The 22,300-nt window shown below is 46.2% G+C and overlaps 1 protein-coding gene and 1 long non-coding RNA gene across 7 annotated transcripts in view; one reads left to right on the top strand and one right to left on the bottom strand.

Annotated features, from left to right (window-relative positions):
• LOC125400964 (uncharacterized) overlaps positions 1–1,616 on the bottom strand; it is a 35,996-nt gene extending 34,380 nt beyond the window's left edge. For both annotated transcript variants that reach the window (XR_007232156.3, XR_014999577.2), the window contains exon 1: positions 1,427–1,616. This is a non-coding gene — a long non-coding RNA (uncharacterized LOC125400964). The remainder of the gene's footprint in view (positions 1–1,426) is intronic.
• Alg8 (ALG8 alpha-1,3-glucosyltransferase) lies at positions 1,583–21,497 on the top strand. 5 transcript variants are annotated; one of them, XM_048435121.3, is made up of 13 exons: positions 1,584–1,719; positions 3,827–3,905; positions 7,857–8,050; positions 10,128–10,237; positions 10,524–10,591; positions 12,592–12,718; positions 12,967–13,070; positions 13,481–13,601; positions 15,408–15,547; positions 17,079–17,218; positions 19,040–19,137; positions 19,490–19,562; positions 20,888–21,497. In XM_048435121.3, exons 1-13 carry the CDS (start codon positions 1,625–1,627, stop codon positions 21,117–21,119), a joined length of 1,581 nt encoding a protein of 526 aa, XP_048291078.2. In that variant the 5' UTR covers positions 1,584–1,624; the 3' UTR covers positions 21,120–21,497. The 5 variants fall into 5 exon arrangements, with proteins under 5 accessions (XP_085539094.2, XP_048291078.2, XP_085539093.2 ...); XM_085682967.2 differs by having other exon boundaries at positions 13,481–13,606; positions 15,448–15,547; positions 17,113–17,218; XM_048435123.3 differs by lacking the exon at positions 19,040–19,137 and having other exon boundaries at positions 20,888–21,058.
• Positions 21,498–22,300: the final 803 nt, after the last annotated feature.

Genomic DNA, 22,300 nt, shown 5'->3' with positions numbered 1-22,300 from the left:
GAGGAAGAGATAGTGGCTCACAGGAAGCTCAGGAGGTTGGGGACTCCAAGGCTAACCTAGGTAACACTCCTTTTTCAAAACACAGAAACAAAAAGGAGCAGGAACTAGGTTCCCAGGCAGGTAGATTGCAACAGTAAGCTCCCCGGAGGCCAACCAGACCCCTACAATGAAGCGTGAGATTGCTGGTGGGGAGTAGAATGATGAGAGCCTGCTAGAACAGCAAGGAGAGATTACTGAGCCCAGGAGTTTAAGATTAACCTGGGTAACAGAGGAACCCCTCTCAAATAGGAAAGCACCATCATTTCACAGTGAGTGACACAGAAAACTGAACAGGTGTGGGAGGGAGGGAAACTGTGTTGGGACCATTTGGAGTCCTGGCCTCCAGCTGCTCTTCCCTGCTAGAGATCTTTACTTTCCTTCTGATTTGAGTTACTGAAAGCTGTGTCAAAGTTGTTTACCAGCTCTGCTTCACGAGCACGTGTTGCCTTGGCCTTGAGGATCAGAGGATAAGGTTTTCACCTGTTGGTCACCTGACTGTGTTGAGTATATAAGCCTCCGTGGTGCTGTTGAATGAGAGGCTTCTTACCAGTGACTAGAGATCTGTGTCTCTTTGTGTGTTTCAATCTCCATCCCCTTGCCCGAAGCTCACGAACTGAATGTTAGCGCATAGAGCGCAGACAGGCATTGTGCGCTGCAAACTGGATATTTGATGACCTCCTCTAAGTGGATAATACTGAAAATCAGGAAATCAGCTTTGGTTGTAAGTGTGAGGTATGTGGTAAATCAGAGAACACGCTCCAAAGATACCGAAGTCCTAGTCCCCAGAACCTGTGAATGTCATTTACTTGGTAACTAAGGCAGGAGGACTGAAGATTCAAGGACAGCCTGGACTCCAGAGTGAGGCTGAGGCTGCTTGGGCTATAACATATTGAGCTCCTGCCTCAAAATACATAAATAAAAATTTAAAATGCATATAAGTGCGGGGATATAACTCACTAATAACGTGAAGTCCTGAGAATTCAATCTCCAACATCAAGAGAGATGTAAAGGAAGGGTCAGGAAAATGCAGGTGTTATGAAGGAACCGACTACCACAACGAAAATGTGCTAAGTGTTCGATTTTGGCCTCCTTCTGCTTGGGGCAGGGGCTGTACGGAGGGCTTAGCCCGGCGCTGCTAAAATCAGAATGGTTTTCAGCTCCGTCTCCCTGCTCAGAGCATTCTGCACCTGGACTTAACTTCCGGCCCCCAAGGGCCTTCGCCATTCTTCCTCTGAGCACTTTCACCCGTGTAACTCACGGCTCACAGCTGTCTCCACTACCACTTTGAATATCTCTGGTTTTTTGTTTGTTTTTCACGTAGGTAACCCAAACTAACCAAAAATCAAGACCGAAAGCAGACAGCCACTATATGACTAGAAGTACGTACTAACAACAATCAAAATGAATAATGTCACCGCAGAGATCTGGGCAGGTCCACCTAATTCCTGAGGCAGCGGAGACCGGGCGGGAGATTTAAACGCCGGCGGGCTCGTCCGGAGCAGTCGGCGCATGCGCAGAGCTCGTCGGCGCCGCCCCAAAAGTCTCACCCGCATGCGCAGCGTCCCGGAAGTGACGAGATCCAGGAATGGCGGCGTCTGCTCTCGGCACCCGTAGTGGCCACTGGTTCTCGGCTTTGGCTCTCGGGGTGACGCTCCTCAAATGCCTTCTCATCCCCACCTAGTAAGGGCTGGGCCGTCGGTCGGCAGGGTGGGCGGGCGGAGGAAAGGCCATGTGTTTTCTCCGCCTTTTAAGGCTTTGCCGCACGGGTTGATGCTTAACCTGAGAGCTGGAGTATAGCAGTGTCTGGTCAGCTCCAGGTTCTCAGTCCAGAAAGTTGTTAGTGTAGTTAAGAGCTGAAAGGAAGAAAAACGACACGGGGAAACATACGCAGTGGTCAGATCACACCGGGCTGTGGAAGACCTTTGTGTCAAAGATGAGTGTACAGTCAAAACTAAAAGCTCAGGAACCACTTAGCTGTGTGTGCACGGTGTGAAGCTAACGAGTCCGAGCACGGCAGACACATTGCGTACCAAGAACAGTCATTATGTTCTCCTTTAAAAAAAAAAGATTTATTTTTGTGTATGTTTGCATGCCATATATGTGTGGGCTCCCTGGGAGGGCAAAAGAAGGTGTTGGAGCTGGAGTTATAGGATGTTGTGAGCATCCCCGTATGGGTGCTAGGAACTGAACTTGAGTTCTGGGTAAAAGCAACAAGTCCTCTTAGCTTCTGAGCCATCTCTCAGCCCACGAGTTTATTCTCAAGTGATGTCATAACGGTATTAGTTTCTTTAACTGTGCTCTGTAATGTGTGCACAATGCAGTTTTTCAGAACGTGCCCTGACTTTAAGCAATTGATCACTGTAGTTGCTTGCTGTTTGACATCATGTTTCTAGTCTTGGTTTTCTTTTGTTTTCCAAAGTACTTTATTCTAAGCACTATACTAAGTCAGAGCACCAAGGGAAAAAAAAGTTTTCTGATTGTTCACAATAGAGATGGAGGAACTCACAACTTGATTGAAGGTTTTGGTTACCGAAGCTAATCTCATCCCCAACCCTGACTAAAATAATGTCAAAATGGTGTAAATTAAATCCAGGCATGACAGCTCATGTCTATAATTCCAGAACTCAGGAAGCCAGCCAGGACTACCTAGCAAACCCCTTTCTCAAAAATAATAGCATAAATTCTGAGTGTGATAACGGATATTGTTATATGAATAGCATTCCACAATTTGAAAATAGGTGTAGGATAACTGTTTTAGCAGACAGAGGAACCTTTAAGCTGGGTACAGACATAATAATTCCAACACTTGGGATGTGAAGGCTAAAAACCAAGAACTCAAGGCCAGGGTAAGGCACTTGCAGACAAGCCTGACAACCTGAGCTGATCCCCAGAAACTGCATTGTGAGAGGAGAGAACTAACTCTCAAGCGATCCCCTTGGTCTGCACCCACACTTGAACACAAACACACAGACTCATGTGCATACTTGAACGCACATACAGGCCACAGTTTGCTCCTCTCCTGTGCCCAAAATAAATGTAAAAAATAGAAAAGAATATAAGACCATCTTGGACTGCGTGGCCAAACTTTGTCTGATGGGGCTGGTGGGGGTTGATACACAAAACCACCTCTATATTATTGGTGTTAGTTCAAGAAAGTTTCCAAGACAGGGAGTGTAACCCATGTTAGAGCGTGGTCTCAGTGAAGCAAGAGCTGGACACAGTGGCTCCTATCTATAATCTCAGCGCTCTGAAAGCAGAGGCAGGAAGATTGATGCAAATTCAAGGCCTGGTTTATGAAGCAAGTTCAAGACCAGCCAGGGTTGTATAATGACACTCTGTCTGAAAACAAACAAATCCTTGGACTCATGAGATGCTCAGAGGGTAAAGGACCCCTGATGCCAGGTTTAACTATCTGAATTCCATCCCCAAACACATGCAGTAGAAGGACAATGTCATACATTGTCTTCTGACTTCCACACGTGAACCTACACACAAAATAATATAAATTGATTTTAGATATTTGAAGCTCCTTTGTAAGGCTTTTTCTGGACTGTGAGGAAGAGAAAGGCACTTTGTGCATGGGCTGAGAGCCCAGTTTAAGCCCTTAGATATCTCTGAGACCCCTTCACAAACGCCTAGATCCTCCAGTAAAATAGAGGGAGACCTCTTCATAAGTGAGATGATCGTTTCAGGGCTTTGTGCGTGTGTGCGTGCCATGTCATTTTATAGGATATAATGAGATACAGCTGTTTCAATCTCACGCTGTGCCTGTGTTTGCCTTGTGTAGCCATTCCACAGATTTTGAAGTACACCGAAACTGGCTTGCTATTACTCACAGTCTGCCAATATCTCAGTGGTACTATGAGGTAAGTTTCATTTTCACCTGTTAAAATTGTATGTACGCTGCCAGGCAGTGGTGGTGCACGCCTTTAGTCCCAGCACTCAGGAGGCAGAGGCAGGCAGATCTTTGAGTTTGAGGCCAGCCTGGTCTACAGAGTGAGTTCTAGGACAGCCAGGGCTACAGAGAAACTCTGTCTCAAAAAAAAAAAAAAAAAAGGCAGCAAGCAATGGCAGCACGCCTTTAATCCCAGCACTCAGGAGGCAGAGGCAGTCAATCTACTTAAGTTTGAGGCCAGCCTGGTCTATAGTGCTAGTTCTAGGACAGCTAGGGCTACATAGAAAAGCCCTGTCTCAAAAAACCAAATAAATGAATTAGTAAGGAGAACAAAAAGATTATGTGTAAACTAGCTTGGCAACACATGCCTGTAATCCCATCACTGCAGATGCTGGGGCAAAGAGATCAAGGTTCAAGGCCTGTCTGGACTATATAGCCAGACGCTTTCTCTAAAATGAAACAACACAAGGAATACTGTGTAGGATCACCTATTGCTGGGCTGGGATTGTGGCCCAGTGTCGAGCACTCGCTTGGGCACGAAGCCCTGGAGTGGATCTCCAGTACTGCGCAGAGAGAAAGATCTGCCAACTGGCAGGGGAGTGAGCCACTCTACAGTTTGGCCTCCGCATGCGTGACAGGGCATGGGCATACGCCGTTACTGTTTTAAATGGAAAGCTGTTCTCTCACTTCACATGTGCACTGTGGCATATACACACATGCATACACGTGATCAAAGGAAACTTTTAAAGGTCTATTTTAACTATGTGCTTATATATGGAGGGGTGTGTGTACACAGGTGCCTACAGAGGCCTGATGTTTCAGATTCCCCCTGGGGCTGGAGTTAGAAACTCCACCTGTGAGCCACCGGATACAGGTACTGAGAACTGAGCTCAGATCCTCATGTAGAATAGCAAGAGCTCGTAAAAGCTATCGCTCTAACCCTTATAGAAGGAAGTTATCTTAAAGATGTTTTCTGTGTATGCGTGGTTTGCCTGTATGCATGTGCACCATGTGGATGCCTGGTACCTGCAGTGACCAAAGAACTCCTAAAACGAGTTACAAAGGATTGAGCCTCCATGTGGGTGCTGGGAATTGAACCCAGGTTTTTTGCAAGAGTAACAAGTGTTCTTAATTGCTGAACCTTCTCTTCCACTCCCAAAGAAATTTCTTTAGTGATACTCTGATTTCATAAAGGATATTTTTCCGGGGCTGAGGAGATGGTTCAGTTCATAGAGTTCTTTCTGTGTAATCATGAGACTATGAATCTAGGTGCCTGGGTGCATCCGCATGCGTCTATAATTTCAGTGCTGGGAAGGCAGAGGCAGGCAACTCTATAAAGTTCGTCAGCTGGTGATTCTAACCAAATTAGTGAGCCCTGGGCTTAGTGAGAGATCCTGTCTCTAAGCGGAGAGCGTCTAAGGAGCCGTAAGAAGCTGGTACTCTCAGGCTCTGTCTTTTCCCTTCAACTCTCTTGTTCTCTGTAGGTGCTTTCACTTTCCTCCTACAACCTCACCACTGCCCGTTGCCCTAGGTCCATCTCCCTGTGCTGTGTGTCTCCTGTGTCCTCTTACCTTACACAGGAGAGGTTCATGTAAGAGGTGCCGGTGCTGTCTTGTTCTTTATGCCAACAAGGAGGGAAAACTAACAAACCCAAACCAAAGTGCAGAGGCATGGCAAGGAGGCTCAGCAGGAAATAAGCCTGACCAGGGTGGAGTTGGCCAGGGAGTGTTTTTATGCCCTCCCAGCAGGGTAGACAGACAAATGTGGGTTGTCTGTAGAGTCCCCTCAGTGTGTATTCCTTTCCTCACTGACCTCAGGTCAGCCCATTGGGAAAGGCACCAAAGAGACTGTTAATCTGATGAGTGAAAAAGAAAAAAAAGATGTTTTGAATCTTCATGTGAGCACCTTGGATTTTTGGCCTGTGTTTGAGAGCCAGGATTTGACCCAGATTTGATTCTCATCTTCAGCACTCTTAGTGGAGTGGCTAGGAGTAAATAGTAGCTAATAGAAGCTCTCTAGGTAAAAAGATGGCCCCAGATAGAAACCCGTGGTCTTCAGAGGCCTCTGCGCCCAGTTTGGGAGTTTGTGCAGAATAGGGAACAGTGTCCAGAAAGGCTCTGAGGAGTGTGCAGTGGAGACGGCAAAGAAACCCGAGGACGCTTGGTTCTAGAAAAATGACCATCTCTTAGCAGCAACCCGTTTCTCTGACTTTTTCCTGCTCATCACTTTTATGGTGTGTAAATGTGTCAGTAAAATAAAGTCAGAAAATCTTTTACTCAATAAAACTATAAGCAGCTCTTTTGGGGAGATTGAGCACTGACATTTTAAATTATAGTTAGAACTTGTGTATGGGAGTGAAGTCTAAACTGACGGAATTTAGAATTGCACGGACTGCTGTAAGCTGTCACTGTCTGTCTCCTAGCAATCATCTCTTCTGAGTGTGTTCTGTGAGCATGACCACGTAAGACTGCTGTAAACTGTCACTGTCTGTCTCCTAGCAATCATCTCTTCTGAGTGTGTTCTGTGAGCATGACCACGTAAGACTGCTGTAAACTGTCACTGTCTGTCTCCTAGCAATCATCTCTTCTGAGTGTGTTCTGTGAGCATGACCACGTAAGACTGTTGTAAACTGTCACTGTCTGTCTCCTAGCAAGCCGTCTCTTCTGAGTGTGTTCTGTGAGCATGGCCACGTAAGACTGTTGTAAACTGTCATTGTCTGTCTCCTAGCAAGCCGTCTCTTCTGAGTGTGTTCTGTGAGCATGGCCACGTAAGACTGTTGTAAACTGTCATTGTCTGTCTCCTAGCAAGCCGTCTCTTCTGAGTGTGTTCTGTGAGCATGGCCACGTAAGACTGTTGTAAACTGTCATTGTCTGTCTCCTAGCAAGCCGTCTCTTCTGAGTGTGTTCTGTGAGCATGACCACGTAAGTTACAGAGCCGCTGCTGTGTTACTTTTAGACAATGCAATTGAAAATAGAGCATGTGGCTTTTCTTTCCTTGGCTCAGTGAGTCACTTTGCTTACATTCTACATCGGAGACTTGGAATTAGAGAGGAATTCTACACTACGTCGTAAGTGTGGAAGTTAGTGAGTGGGTTCACTAGAGGCCGAGCGCCTCGGGATTTGCCTGGGACCGTGTAAAGCTTCTATGTTTAGACCTGAGGGGTGTGAACCAGGCATGACTTCTCCAGACCAGCATTTGTCTGTAATTCATTCATAGAAGCAGAGGGCTGGACCGGGAGCATGGCTAACTGTGATAATGCTGGCGTAAATCCAACCCCCATGACTTCAAAAAAGAACTTAAAAATGAAAATGAGCAGAGAGCGAGCAACCATTTTGTCCTGAGTCTCACCTTGGCTGTAGTTACCTTTCAGTCACCTTGAGCCACCTTTAGTCACCTTTAGTCCCAGTAATGACCGAGGTAGTACCCAGTGAGCCTGTCCTGTACCTGCAGAGAAAGAAGCTTTCTGTGGAAAGAGTAACAGGGAGCTGGAGAATGGGCTCTGGTTAAGAGCCTTATTCTCCCAGAGAAACAGGGTTCCATCCCCAGCTCCTTCATGGTGACTCACAACCATCTGTAACTCCAGTCCCAGGGGAGTCCCTCTTCAGACCTGCCCGGGCACCTACGTCCTTGCAGGAAAAAGACTCATACACATTTTTAAAATTAAAAAAAGAAGTTAAGTGCACATACAGAGGAGGAGGGTTGTGATTGGTGTCTAGCCCAGTGCATGGCGGAGGAATCCCAGACTGGTCTGAAGTCCTCCACCTGAGCCTCCTCAGTGCTGGGGTTAGAGGTGAGCATCATGTTCGTCGCTCTCCCATTCTCTGCATGTTTAGCGCGTTTGAAGTGCAACTTTATTTCAGTATGCACCTTGTTTAGTTAGTTAGGGTGTGTTTTAATTTTGACTTTTTTTTTTTAATCGCAGGCAACTTCAGAGTGGACCTTGGATTACCCCCCTTTTTTTGCATGGTTTGAATATGCCCTATCACATATCGCCAAATTCTTTGATCAAGAGATGCTTAATGTCCATAACCTGAACTACCGCAGCTCGAGAACACTGCTCTTCCAGAGGTTTTCCGTCATCTTGGCAGATGCACTCTTTGTGTATGCTGTTCACGAGTAAGTGGTAGGCGCCATGCTGCTTGGGCTTTTGTTTGGGTGGACGGTATTGAGAAGTTGTATTACCGCTGATTTCCAGGAAATACAGCGCTGTTCATATAATAGCAAATCTTGAAACAGCAAAAACCCAAGTTGAGCTTCAAAATGCCTAAGATAAATTACAGGGAGCAGTCTTAGAGATTTTGTGGAGAAATGGGGATCTGTTAGGACTTGGGGTGGCGGTTTGAGAAGATGCTGTGAGTGTTGTTGAACTGATCCAGATAGAATTCCAGGACCAGTTCTCTCACAATGAGTAACTCCACGTGCCTTCCTTTCCTTGGTCACCCCCAAGGCTTTTGTGGCCTGCCCTGTTTGGTAGGACACACACCTACACGTAGTACATACACATTTATGCACACATGTCTATTGTGCTTCACCAGAGTCTGCTCAGCCGGTTTTGTTCCAGTCAACTCTTTCTTATCTTACGGTTGGCTAGAGTGTTTGCTATTCTTGCGGAGAACATGGGTTTGATTCCCCCAGCACCCTCCTGGCAGCTCACAGCTGTCTATGACTTCAGATCCAAGGGACCCAGTGCCCTCGGCAGACCTGTGGGAATCAGGCATGCATATTCTACACAGACAGACAACAAGCAAAGCACCATGTGGAAAAGGCTGGCATGGTAACATACATTTGTGATCCTGTTACTGAGGTGGAAGATACAAGGAGATCCAAGCCAGGGAGAGACCCTGTCTCAAAAAAAAAAAAAAAAAAAAAAAAAGGAGGAGGAGGGAGGAGGCAGGAGGAGGAAGAGAAGGAGAAGAAAATGAATGATAGTCCTCAGAGGACCCCCCCCCCCCCCCGACTCCTCCTGGTGCTAGGCTGACAAGCTCTGCGCTCAGGTTTTGTCTTGTTTTGTTAATACTGGTTCTGGGGACTGAACTCCGGTCCCCATAATTACTGGTGATTCGTCTCCCCAGCCTCTCCCGAAGGTTTACTGTCATCATCGTGGTCTCGGTAGTGTTCTATTTATCTCTGAGACAGGGTCTCATGTGGAGCCCAACACTGGACTGAATGTCTGCTCTGTGTGTAAATATGTGGGTCATACATACACACAGGGTACTGAGCCCAGCCAGTGTAGCATGAGGGCCGGCTTGTTGGGGTTTCCGTCCCGCCCGGTACCCCAACAGCCGGCAAATCCCAAAGAGAAATTACACACAGGACTCCATAAGGTTATAAACTGATTGGCCCATCAGATCAGGCTCCTTATTAGTCCTTGTAACTTACATTAATCCATTATCATTATCTATGTTAGCACATGGCTCCGTACCTTTCTCAGCTGGGCAAGTTACATGTTGCCTCTTCGGTGGTCTGCGCAGGAGTGGCGAGAGAGCTTCCTGTGTCCCAGAAAACTCCCAGTCTCTTTGCTCCACCCCTACTTCCTGTCTGGCTTTCCCGCCTATACTGCCTGCCTGGCCAATCAGCGTTTTATTAAAATACATGATTGACAGAATACAGATAATTCTCCCACACCAAGCCAGAGTCTTGCTTTTCATTGCTTAGCATGTCACAAGAGCTGTGCTCTACCACTAAGTTATGACTTGCATTTTTCCCTTTCTTCCTTCTTCCTTGTTTTTATTTTTGTTTTATTTATTTATTGAGACAAGGTCTCAGGTTGGCTTCAGATTTGCCATGTTGCTGATGATGTCTTTGAACTGCTAATCCTCCTACCTCTACTCACCAGTGCTGGAATGCAGACATGCGCCACTGTCTGTGCTGGGTTGGTGCAGTGCCACCCGTGTGCCAGGCCAGCACGCTGCCAACAGAGCCACACCCTTGACCCACACTTGTCACTTGTAAGGGCTGAGCTAATGTGTGCACTCTCATTTTTAAAATCCTTACTTTGAGGACCTAGATTGCTGTCTGTTGGCTTTAGTTTTGTTAAATGAGTACTTGTATCTGGTCAGCACACCCAAGGAAAAGATGTGGGCGGCCCTGAGGTCGACCATGGACAGTTTGTCAGAAAAGGCGGAAAATGCAAGTATTGCGATATTGTGACGAAGCTGAAAGTTGTTCTTTCCCTCCTGGTGTGTCCGTGTAGGTGCTGTAAATTCATTGATGGGAAAAAGACAAGCAAAGAACTTACAGAGAAGCCCAAGTTTGTTCTGTCCGTGCTGCTGTTGTGGAACTTTGGGCTACTGATTGTAGACCGTATCCTTGGTGTGTTTTTCTTAGAGCGTAAACTTAGGTTAACTGTGGAGTGATGAGTCAGTGTGAGCTGCTTGGTCTGGGTTACTTAACTCCACAAACTGTGCTTTCTCCAAATGTACTGGATTCTGGTTATTAAAATACTTTGTCCCTGAGTAGTTAATTTGGAGAACCAGTTAAACTATTATTTTTAATTTACTCATTAAGAAAGCAGCCACAAATGCTGTACCTTTTCATAGCACAGTTCATTATGAATCTAGTGTGCTCATCTTCCTTGACGTCCGTCCAGATATTCATTTCCAGTACAACGGCTTTCTGTCTGGGCTCCTGCTGCTGTCCATTGCGCGGGTGTTTCAGGTGAGCACAGACGGACCTGAGGAGATCTCCCCTTTCCGTTTGTACTTGTACAGATGACGCTGTAGTGGGTGATAGATATTATCCCCCCCTCCCGTTCAGAATTTCGCCATATTATTGGTACTTCCACAGATTCTACCTGCTCTTAGGATGATAAGTTTTCTTTATTTTATAGATGGGAAAATTATATCCTAAAAAACTCATTACAGTGTTGCAGGCGTAGATCAGAGTGTTTGACTGAACTGTTTCTGTCAGTAGAATCTCCAGGAGCATTTTCTGTTTAAGTAATTAATGGTGGTGTTTTTTCATGAGAAGCTTATAGGGTAGTTAGAATAATGTGATGGAAATGTGGAATTTGAAATCAAAAGACCCATACTTCTATCTTAATGCTAATAAAATCATAAGACTCAGCTGGGTCTTAACATTGCTGTATTCGGTTCTTCTGCAATTCCTATGAGGTAGATAGAATTCAGACTTCTGTGTTAGAATTAGCTGGGGCTTGTCTGCAGTTTTGTTTTCTTAACCAGGATACCGTTAGTCCTGTAGATTAAGTACCACATTTACTCCCCTTAGCCTGGCATGGTGGTATGCCCTATAGTCCAGCTGCTTAGAAGGCTGAGGTAAGTGGATCCTTTGGAGCTGCGAAATCAGGGCCCGTCTGCTCAATGTCATAGTGAGACCAAACTGGAGATAAACTCAGGGTCTCACACACACTAGGCAAGTGCTGTAACCACTGGAGGTTTTCGTTCTTGTTTGCTTGTGTGTTTGTTAATGGGATAAGGAGAATGCCAGCCTAGAATGCACTAGGCCTGGATTCAATCCCCAGCACACGCCATACACACAAAACAATTGTTTTTCTCACAGCACAACAGATAGGATTCATTCAGTCCTCTGTTACTAGCTCTTCTTTGGCTTCTTAGAATATAGTTTGTCGTTTCTAATGACATGCCTGTATCTTTGTTTGTTTGTTTGTTTTGAGTCAGAGTTTTTCTGTAACTGCTGTAGCTGTCTTGGAACTCACTCTGTAGACCAAACTGGCCTTGAACTCACAGAGATCCACCTGCCTCTGCCTCCCTGAGTGCTGGGATTAAAGGTGTGCACCACCACTGCCCGGTATGACATACCTCGTATCTTAGCATCAGGCTTGATGCTTACTATGTATCTGATAAAGTGGTGATTTATTTTGTCTGTATTTGTGCTGTGCCTGTATGAGTTTATGAGTTTATGTGCTCCGGGTGTGTGCAGGTGCCCACAGAAATCAGAGGGCACCTGTCACAGAACTGTAGTGACAGCAGTGGTGAGCCGTCATGTTGGGGCCAAGAACAATCCTCTGCAAGAGCAGGAAATGCTCTTAGCTGCCGAGTCATCTCTCCAGCCCCTCCTTTGAATTTTTAATGTTGTTATAGAAAATTTGAATCTCCAGTTCCAGTGGATCCAATCAATGCCATCTGGCTTCTGCAGACACTACACACATATGCACAAACATGCAAACAAAACACTAACAACAAAAAATTTTAATAGTTCTTATTTTAGCTGGTGTGTTAGAACATAGGTAGTCCTAGGACTCAGGAGACCCTGTGGCAGGAGAATCGTTTGAACTCCAGGGTTTGAGACCAACCTAAACAACATAGTAAGACTCCAGTTTTTGTTTTTTATTTTTTGTTTTGCTTTTTAAAAATGGTTTCTACTTTTGAAAAAGTGGGTAGGTTTTGTTTTGTTTTCTTTTTCAGAACAATTTTAGCTGCACAGAGAAGTTCGTAGTTTCAAGTCCTTGAATACCCCTCACCCATTTTCTCTGGGTGCTGCCTTCTCAAACGACCATTCGCCAAGGCTGAGAAGCCAGCGTTGGTTTCTTCATTAACCAATGAAGTTAATTAAAAGTTAACTTCATTAACTTTTCTGTTGATGTCTTCCTTCTGTTCCAGGATCCACTGCAGGATATTACATAATGCATTTCATCCACTTTGAATTTAAAGCAATACATTTCCCTGTCTGTCTCCTAGAAAAGGCATATGGAAGGGGCATTTCTCTTCGCCATCCTCCTGCATTTCAAGCACATCTACCTCTATGTAGCACCAGCCTATGGTATCTATCTGCTGCGGTCTTACTGTTTCACTGCAAACAAACCAGGCAAGTCTTAGCAGTGCTAACCAAATCCTTATTTTCTTTTTTGCAGCTTACACTGTTATGGAGCATTATAGATGTCTCTTGGGTGCTGATCTATAGACCCTTCACCATGCACAGAGAAATCAGTGTATTCCCTGGGCATGGTGGCATCACGTCTAATCCCAGTAGTAGGGAGGCTGAAGCAAGAAGACATCTGGGCTATGTGTCGAAACCCCTTCATGCCCCTGGTAATGCGCTTTCCTTTTCTGCAGATGGCACTGTCCGGTGGGGCAGCTTCAGCTTTGCCCGCGTGCTCTCCCTGGGACTGATTGTCTTCCTAGTTTCTGCGCTTTCGTTGGGCCCTTTCCTAGCCTTGGTAAGACATTTGATTTCTGATTTTTACTTTTTAAAGAGTAATGTAAGTCATGGTTTTGTTGTTTAGAAGGAACAGTAGAGTGGGGAGTATATGAAGCCGTTATGGAAGCTCCTTTCTTACCTTCCTACCAAAAGGAAGGCAGGTGCTCTCCACACACTTTGTGCATGGAACTGTGATTACACTCGGGAATTAACTCTCATTAACATTTCTGGCCCCTTGGATTGTCCTTTGTAGACAGACATAATGCTGGAAAGTGCCTGTGATAGTTGTCATTCACCTGTAGAAACAAAGACTGGAGCCCAGACTGCTGGACTCCCTATGCCGTGTGCCACAGGCACTTCTCCTGCTCTGTTTTAGAACTTGGAAAAGTTGATAGCTGTTTAATTGGTTTCATTTCTCCTTTTCAACAGAACCAGCTGCCACAAGTCTTTTCCCGACTCTTTCCGTTCAAGAGGGGCCTTTGCCATGCCTACTGGGCCCCAAACTTCTGGGCTTTGTACAATGCCGCGGACAAAGCACTGTGTGTCGTTGGTATGGTACCCAGCTTTTTCACGTAGACTATGTAGACTCTGAGTAGCTCTCTCGGGAGGTGGAAATACCTGCCAGTGTTGTGTTTGGGTGTTGCAAATCCTAGTTCTACCAGCATTGTGTAAACCAGATGCAGTAGGGTACGCCTGCAGTCCCATCTTTCAGCATTGTGTAATCCAGATGCAGTAGGGTGTCCCACCCAATCTGCGAGGCCCTACTCTCCGATAGGGGGCGCGCTTCCCTTACCAAACCTCGAGACTGGATCAATATCCTAGGGGTTAAACAGACACACACAGAGAGACCAGGATCATTTGCCCAAAGGGTAAATGTCAACTTTATTAAGCACATGTCAGGTATATATACTTGGGGGCAGAAGGACGAGAGCCTCCTCCCATCTGGGACAGGGAATGAGGGCGCCACCGGCTTGAGAACTGAGGGGAGGGGGTGCCAGTAGCTGCTGTGTCAGATGTTATAGGCGCTGCAGTAGGAACCTTTGCTTGCAGATGGAATTACCATATCAAAAGAGGACAAAGCTCTCTCTAAGCTAATCCCCCAAGCCGGTACAGCGAGCAGAGAAGACAGGAAGCTAGGAGAAAAACAGCCCTGCATAGCGCCTCGAAGAAAGGGGAAAAGGCTCAGGTACCAACAGTAGGGTATGCCTGCAGCCTCAGCTTTCAGCATTGTGTAAGCCAGATGCAGTGGGGAACGCCTGCAGTCCCAGCTTTCAGACAGTGGAGGCAGGAAGATCAGAAGCTCAGAGTTGTTCTTGATTGGGTTGACTACATGAGATCCTGTCCCAAAACAGAGAGGAGGTGGCTGGGTCACCTGTAATTCCAACACTTGGTGGGCAGAGGCAAGAGGATCAGGAGTTCAAAACTAGCCTGAGCTACTGAGACTGAGCTACTTGTCTCAAAACAAAACAACAAAAAGAAAAGAGAGACCCAGAACCTGAAGGGAAAGGAGTACGTAGGTAACACCTCTGGTGGCTGCGGCTTCTCTGCATTGCTGACTCTCAGCGGCCATAGAAAGGGCTGTGTGTGCTCAGGCTGTCTCGGCCGCACTGTTTTACTCTGGAGCTCATTTTGGGTGGGGCTTGCATCGTTGTTCCAGGCTTGGTTCATCTGACAAGTAATTATTGACCTTCTGTGTTTGGGGATAGAAAGAACTCCAAGTCACCTCTGTATTTCAGGGACTAGTATAGTAGAGAAAGTAAACACAGAAACAGCACTGGAGAACCCGTAAGGCAGCCTTGCCTCTCGATTTAGGGGTTCTCTTTGCATGAATGATGAGTTAGTTTGGCAGAGTGAGTGAGTCACTCGGAGTTGCGTGAGCAGAGGAGAGTATGCTCAGGACTCACAGTCCATTGTGACTAAGCCACGCCACATTAGTGCAGATGAGGCTGGAGAGGGGACGGTGACAGGTCACCAAAGGCTGCTAAATGTGGGAATATGAACTTCATGCTACAGGAAATGAAAGGCTCGGAGTTTGGTCTGACATGGTCTGCTCTTTAAATAGCCTGCATCACTTAAGCGGTAGAGAAGATTGCTGCTCCGGTGCCGCCTGCCCACAAGGTTCCTGTAGGCTGCACAAATGGCTTGTTCCAATTTTAGTCTATAGCCATAGATTATCGTCTGAAACCAGAAAGAAGCCTGTGCTGGAGACAGCACAGCCAGACCTACACCCATGAACCATGAAATCCAGCCGTGAACAGCCGCAGATTTATGAACGTTTTAAAATTGTTACTCAAAAAGTGGACTCATAAAATAGGGAGTCCTGTTGATTAAAGTAAAATGTCTGCTTATTCTCTAGGTTTGGAATTGAAACTTCTTGATCCCAGCCAGATCCCCAGGGCCTCGATGACAAGTGGTTTGGTTCAGCAGTTCCAGCACACAGTCCTTCCCTCAGTTTCCCCTCTGGCAACCCTCATCTGCACACTGATAGCCATACTGGTAAGAACTTGGCATGTGGTACCCACTTGTTGACTCTTCCTCTGCTTTTCCTATCATGGTACTGGTTGAATTTCCGCTTTCAGCTTTTCCAACTGCAGGAGAAGTTCCATGGCTGAACTCCTGCAGACTGGATTGTTTCCTAGCGATTCTCTGTAACTTCGAACATAGCGAGGGAAGATTAGAAAAGCCTCTGTGCGAGAGTCTTGCCAGTGGCTGTTTAAGCCATCTGTCCATCCTGGCACGAAGAAGGAGAAAAGCCCAAGTAGGGGGCATGGAGCATGCTGTGGGGAAGGAGGAAATCTGTGGCAAAACATCCAAGCTTTGTTTTGTTTTTCTCGTCCTTGGCTAAATGATCAAACGAGTCTGGAAAACAGGATATTTTGTCTTGATGGTTTAATGAATTGAGAGGAACAGTGGCTCTCCGCACATCAGATGAGAGTCTGCTGTGGAGCCAGGCTTGCTGGCACAGGCCTGCGGTTCCAGCTCTGAAGGTGGAGGCAGGAAGATTGCTCCTTGGGGGCCAGTCACAGACAAAGCTGCTGTGGGCCAGCTGCTGTGGGCCAGCTGCTGTTAGAGCCTCCGCTCAAGCCTGCCACTGCTCGGTGACTCCAGCTTTGTGACAGTGTTGGAAGGGTAGTTCCACGTTAGCTTTAATTTTGGTTTCTAAATGATCAAAGTCTCCTGGCAAGACACATGTCCCCACGCAATTGTGTGGCAGTTCCAGTATGCAGGCCTCTGAGTTCTGCTAATCTCCTTAATCACAGAAAATTCTAAAACCCCAGCCTTGGCTCGGGCAGTGGTTCAGTGAGTGGGAGCATGACATGCAAACACGAGGGTCTCGGATCCTCAGCTCCCATGGTAAAAACTGCCAGGCATGGCTGCACACATGTGCATGCTTTTAGCCCAGCAGTGTGGAGAACAGAGACAGGAAGATGGCTGGCAATACTGACCACCAGCCTAGCTCTGGGCGATGAGAGACTCTGTCTCAAAGGAATAACACAGCGGTAGAGTGCACAGCACCAGACATCCTCCTCGGACCACTTTATGTGTGTGTGCCCTTACCCACACAAGTGTGTACGCACACACACATGATTCCAGGAAGAGAGAAATAAGTAAAATATAAAAAACCTGGCAAACCATCAAGAACATGAAACCTCAGCTTTGTAAGCTGTGAGTATAGAGAGCAATGACTTTATTATTGTGAATTTCACTGCAGCTCACGAACCTGGTAAAATCTAATGCACTGTCTCCAAAATTTCTATGAATTTTTGTAGTTTGACCTAGTAAGTTCAGTGGATATTAGCTAACTATACAGATAGTAAGCTGTTAAATTTTATATTCCAGAACTTATCATTTACTAGTTTGGATAAGGGTCATTTGATGAATTAAATACATATCCCTGTGGCTTTGTATTTTCTTTTGTAGCGCTAGCTGTGGGGGGCTGCACAGAGCGCTGGGTTGCACCAGGGAGCTGGAGACGCGCCTGGCTCTGCAATGACACTGAGGTTCTGTCTCTGTCCGTTGCTTCCAGCCCTCTGTTTTCTGTCTTTGGTTTAAACCCCAAGGGCCCAGAGGCTTTCTCCGATGCCTGGTTCTTTGTGCCCTGAGTTCCTTCATGTTTGGGTGGCACGTCCATGAAAAGGCCATACTCCTTGCGATTCTTCCAATGAGGTAAGCAAATAGCTCAGAGTCGGCGTGTTCCCGAGTGTCCTATCCTTGTGCTGTTCTGGTCATGTCCAGTGGGAGGGATAGGATGATGGATTGATTGACTTGGATCTTTAGACCTGTGAGGGTTGAGAAGTGCGAAAATCATTCATTATTTCTATATATTTGATGGTCAAATACCATAATAGGCCTGGGTATTGGGTGGGAGTGTGGCGTGGAGAAGACTGTCACCCCTGGCATCCTCACATCAGGAAGAACAAAGCCCTGGTGTTCCCTGCCGTTAGTGCACGAAAGGAGCGAATGTTGCAGAACGTCTCCTGTGTGTCCACCTAGACTCTCCAGGGTTGGTTCTTTCTTAGCTGATTGCTTGGCAAGCTTTACTTTGAGCTGCTTGGCAACCTTTAGGATAACTGGGATAAATTGATGTAATCCCAACTAGAATCTGCAGAATCTGAGAGAGTGTGACTTACCAAAGTTACATAGCTGAACCTATTCTGGTGGCACATGCCTGTATCCTCCAGGCTGAGGAGGCTGGGGGAAGAGGATCATGAGTTCAAGGCCATTCTGAGCTGTATACCAAGACACTGTCTTAAAAGCCAAGTCACAGGGCTAGCAAGTCACTGTCAGGACTTCAGCCTGCCCTTATGCTGCTGAGTTTTGTGTTTTCTCACTTGCTTTTTTGTTGTTGTTGTTACTGTTTATTGAGACAGAGTTTCTCTGCGTAGTCCTGGCTGTCCTGGAACTCACTCTGGAACCAGACTGGCCCCAAACTCAGAAATTCCCTTGAAGTGCTGGGATTAAAGGTGTGCACCAGGCTCGGTGGTTTGTTGATAGTACTGTAAATGGAACAGTATCCGCTTGACACCTCAGTAAAGTTCAGCACATAGATGAGAATGGAGTCTGCCACTTTCTAGTTTTGAGAGTTTTCTCAGCTCAAGAGAAATCATTTAAACTATGATCAGTATCGTATCTTTGGAGCCATGGAACTTCCAGATTACAAGGTAGAGCAGACTCTGTTCTGAACTCACACCGCAGGTCCAAGGATCATCTTAAAGATTGGCTGTAGGTTTGGAAGTGAGGTTCTTGAAAACAGTTTCCCTGTCTTTCTCCACTGAGCAGCTACTGATCCTTCATTCACTCAGCAAAGCAAGGTTCTCTCTCTCTCTCTCTCTCTCTCTCTCTCTCTGTGTGTGTGTGCGTGCGTGCATGTGTGCATGTGTGTGTGTGCGTGCGTGCGTGCGTGCGTGTGTGTGTGTGTAAGTAACACCCTGGGGCTGGAGAGATGGCTCAGCACTCAAGAGCTCTGACTGCTCTTCCAGAGGACCCGGCTCAGTTCCAGAGGATCGATGCCTCTGACCTCCACAGGCACCAGGCATGCCTGCATAGTCACAGACGTGTGTGTGCGCACACAGACATACTGTATGTATACACTTGAAGTAAACAAAACTTTGGAAAAACTTTTTTTTAATTTTATTTATTTATTATGTATATTCTGTCTGCATGTCAGAAGAGGGAACCTGATCAAATTACAGATGGTTGTGAGCCACCATATGGTTGCTGGGGATTGAACTCAGGACCTCTGGAAGAGCGGCCAATGCTCTTAACCTCTGAGCCATCTCTCCAGCCACAGGAAAAACTTTTTGAAAAAAAAATAGTCAAATCTCATTTGAGTTGGACTCCTAACAGACTTAATGTTTATTTCCTAGGGGAATATCAGTGTTCGTTTTATTGAAGGGATTGTCGGTGTTTAATTTAGCCAGTCTTAAGAATAATAACACACAACTTTCAGTTGTGTTAAGGAATTAATGTAAGAACTTTTACTTTTAGCCTTCTGTCTGTGGAGAAAGCAGGGGACGCGACAACTTTTCTGATTCTGACCACGACGGGTCACTACTCCCTCTTCCCTCTGCTCTTCACTGCCCCAGGTAAGCAGTTTCTGCTGGGGAAGTTGTGTTTGGTCACCGTGTCCTTTCCATTCCGACCTCAAGCCAGTGTGCTCTAACCTAAATATCTGGGAAGTCTTATGGAAGAAGAGACTTTCGCTCTTTCTCTTAAGTAAAACCTCCAGTTTGCCCTAGTTTTAAGTCTATTTAGATGTTTCAGAAATGGTTAGCTAGGTGTGGTGGCACACACCTTTAATCCCAGCACTCACGAGTTAGAGAGAATCTCTCTGTGAGTTCAAAGAGAACAGAGAGCTCTGGGCCAGCTGGGTTGTGTAGAGAGACCCTGTCTGAAGAGAAGAACATCAGCCATGTCCGTGTATTTTGTCTTTCACAGAGCTCCCCATCAAAGTCTCCCTCATGCTCCTGTTCACTGTGTACAGCGTCTCCGCTCTGAGGACACTCTTCAGGTACAGGCACATTCGAGGGCATGTTCCCTTCTGTGAGACATTTGCTCTTCAGTGGTCAAAAAGGATTTCAAATGTATTTGCAAGTTGAGACCGGGGTGATGGTTCAGATGGTAAAGCTTTCAGTGTAAGCAGGAACGCTGAAGTTCAAATCCTCAGCCCCCCAGAAAACAAGCACATGTGATCCTGTAGTCAGTCCCAGCACTGGGTAGGTGGGAGACAGCATTCCAGCCTGCTGGCCAGCCAGTGTAGCCAGACCATGATGCCCAGAGTGTGTGTGTGTGTGTGTGTGTCTCTCTCTCTCTCTCTCTCTCTCTCTCTCTCTCTCTCTCTCTCTCTCTCTCTCGTGTGTGTGTGTGTGTGTGTGTGTGTGTGTGTGTTCCAGTCTCAAAAAATAAGTAGAGGGCCTGGAGCACTTAAGAGCACTGGCTGTTCCTCTAGAGAATCCATATTTGATTCCCGGCATCCATGTAGTGACTCAAAACCCTCTGTGACTCCAGTCCCAGGGGTCTCACCTCCACAGGCACCAGACACACACATAGTAGACAGACATACATAAAGGCAAAACACTCATACATGTGAAATGAATAATTTTAAAAATAAGGTAGAGAAGCAGTTCTGAAGACACCTTGCTTCAGCCTGTGGCCCCCACAGCCATCACTAATTCCTAACAGTAATAGAGCTGCTGTAGGCGCTTGGTAAGCAGAGGGGGAGATTCCCTAGCCCCGTCCTGTGACATAACAACCTAAGTTAGAGCCTCAGTTTGGGGGTTACGTGAAGAAGTCTGCCTAGCTCAAAACCTTATTTGAAAACCAAAGACTAGAATATGAGATGCTCTTATGGATATGGTGGCATAGCTACAGATACAAACGGAAAAAACTGAAATATACTATGTGAAAAATTAGTAGAAAATTGTGGTCAGAATTTTTAACCTTCTAAACTATGTACTATGATTCCTATGATTTTGAGGGGCTAAAGAGAGGGCTCAGCAGTTAAAAGCTGGGCTTACAACCAAAAGTGTAAGAGCTATTTATTTACCAGAATAAAGCACGTTTCTAAAATCCCTGGTTCCTTGTGTGTTCTTGCTCTGCTGTCAATGCCCAGTCACTGTATGTCCTCTACAGAACTAATATTGTCTGAGCAGCATAGGTAAGTGTGGTACGTTAAACTGTTGCGATGGTAGTGTGTCAGAGATAATGTTTTTCCGACATGTGACGCTTCATTGCGGTCTCCAACCTCAGCGCTGGCTGTTGTTCACAGAGGATGCGGGTGGGAGACATTAGCTGGCTGTTTGCTGACTCATCTAAAATCAGACTTCTCTCTCTCAGGAAAGAAAAACCTCTTCTTAACTGGATGGAAACTATCTACCTCCTCGGTCTGGGGCCTCTGGAAGTCTGCTGTGAATTGATATTCCCTCTCACCTCCTGGAAGCTGAAGTACCCCTTCATTCCTTTGTTACTGACCTCAGTGTATTGTGCGGTGGGCATCACATACGCCTGGGCCAGGCTGTACATTTCACTGCTGACCGGCTGTCTTGTCAGCAAGACCAAGAAGCAATGAGGAAAGATGCGTTTGGATGAAAGCCAAGCCCTTACTTCACGGGATATTACTCAGAACTTGAAGCAAGTTGCCAGTAGCAGGGTCTGTTTATTTCGTAATCTGTTTAAGGACCATTCTTCCACACTTGGCCTTGCCCTGCCTAGCAACCCGATTGTTTCCATGGTGAGAAGCCACTTGCCCTCTCTAAGCAGCAAAGCACATTTGAGAAAGCTCTCGCTGTCCTCTGTTAATGTCTGCTGTGCCCACTGAAGGGGAACCAGGAGGCGACTAGTAGCATAGTATTCTATTGCTGTCCTGGCCATCGTTAGGATGCAACGTGATTAGATTCTATACCTAAGGAAATATAAATAAAATGCTGTTTTATATTTACACATAAAATATCGAAATGTTTTGGGTCATTGCCAACCCTTGCATTTATTTTCTTGTTGGCATGCACACGGGCAGATGGTGTGTTGTCTCTGTTCTGTACACCTTGTTCCAGGAGAGTTGTTCTTATGAATGATACAGTGATTACACTCAGCAGGCCAGGAGATATTTAATGTGCTGCCTTGGCAAAGCCACTGAGCCTCCAGGCCACAGTAAGGACTCTGTTTACTCTCTCCCAGCAAGCCCTGCGGTTCAGACAAGGATACTGCACTTTCCTCTTGTGAACACACTGGAGTGGGTTTAGCTCCTCTCCCTTCATTTATTGGAGTTTTTTTTTGTTGTTGTTGTTTTGTGTTTTTTCTTTTGTATAGCTTTGGAGCCTATCCTGGAACTCCCTTTGTAGACCAGGCTGGCCTCGAACTCTCAGAGATCCGCCTGCCTCTGCCTCCCAAGTGCTGGGGTTAAAGGTGTGCACCACTACTGCCTGACTTATTTTTTAAGATTTGATTAATTTTTTGTGTGTGTGCACCCCCATGTGTACATGTATGCCCCCACGTATGTGTTTGGAGTCTAAACACCAGAAGAGGGTGTTGAGTCCCCTGGAACTGGAGTTACAGGTTGTGTGGTGGCAGCTCCATGGTGTCTCTCTGACTCCGCCCTCCTTTCTCCCAGCACATAGCCTAGCTTTCCTGCCTAGTTCTGTTCTTCTCTGCCATAGGCTCAAAGCACTTCTTTAGTCATTAACCAATAAAAGCAACACATAGACAGAAGGACCTCCCACACCAGTCTGGAAGCTGGGAACCAAACTTTGGTCC

Source organism: Myodes glareolus, chromosome 24 (assembly GCF_982192425.1).
Source record: "Myodes glareolus chromosome 24, mMyoGla1.1, whole genome shotgun sequence".
Lineage (NCBI taxonomy): Eukaryota > Metazoa > Chordata > Mammalia > Rodentia > Cricetidae > Myodes > Myodes glareolus.
Note: the sequence above shows the minus strand (reverse complement) of the source record. Positions and strands in the feature narration are given on the sequence as shown.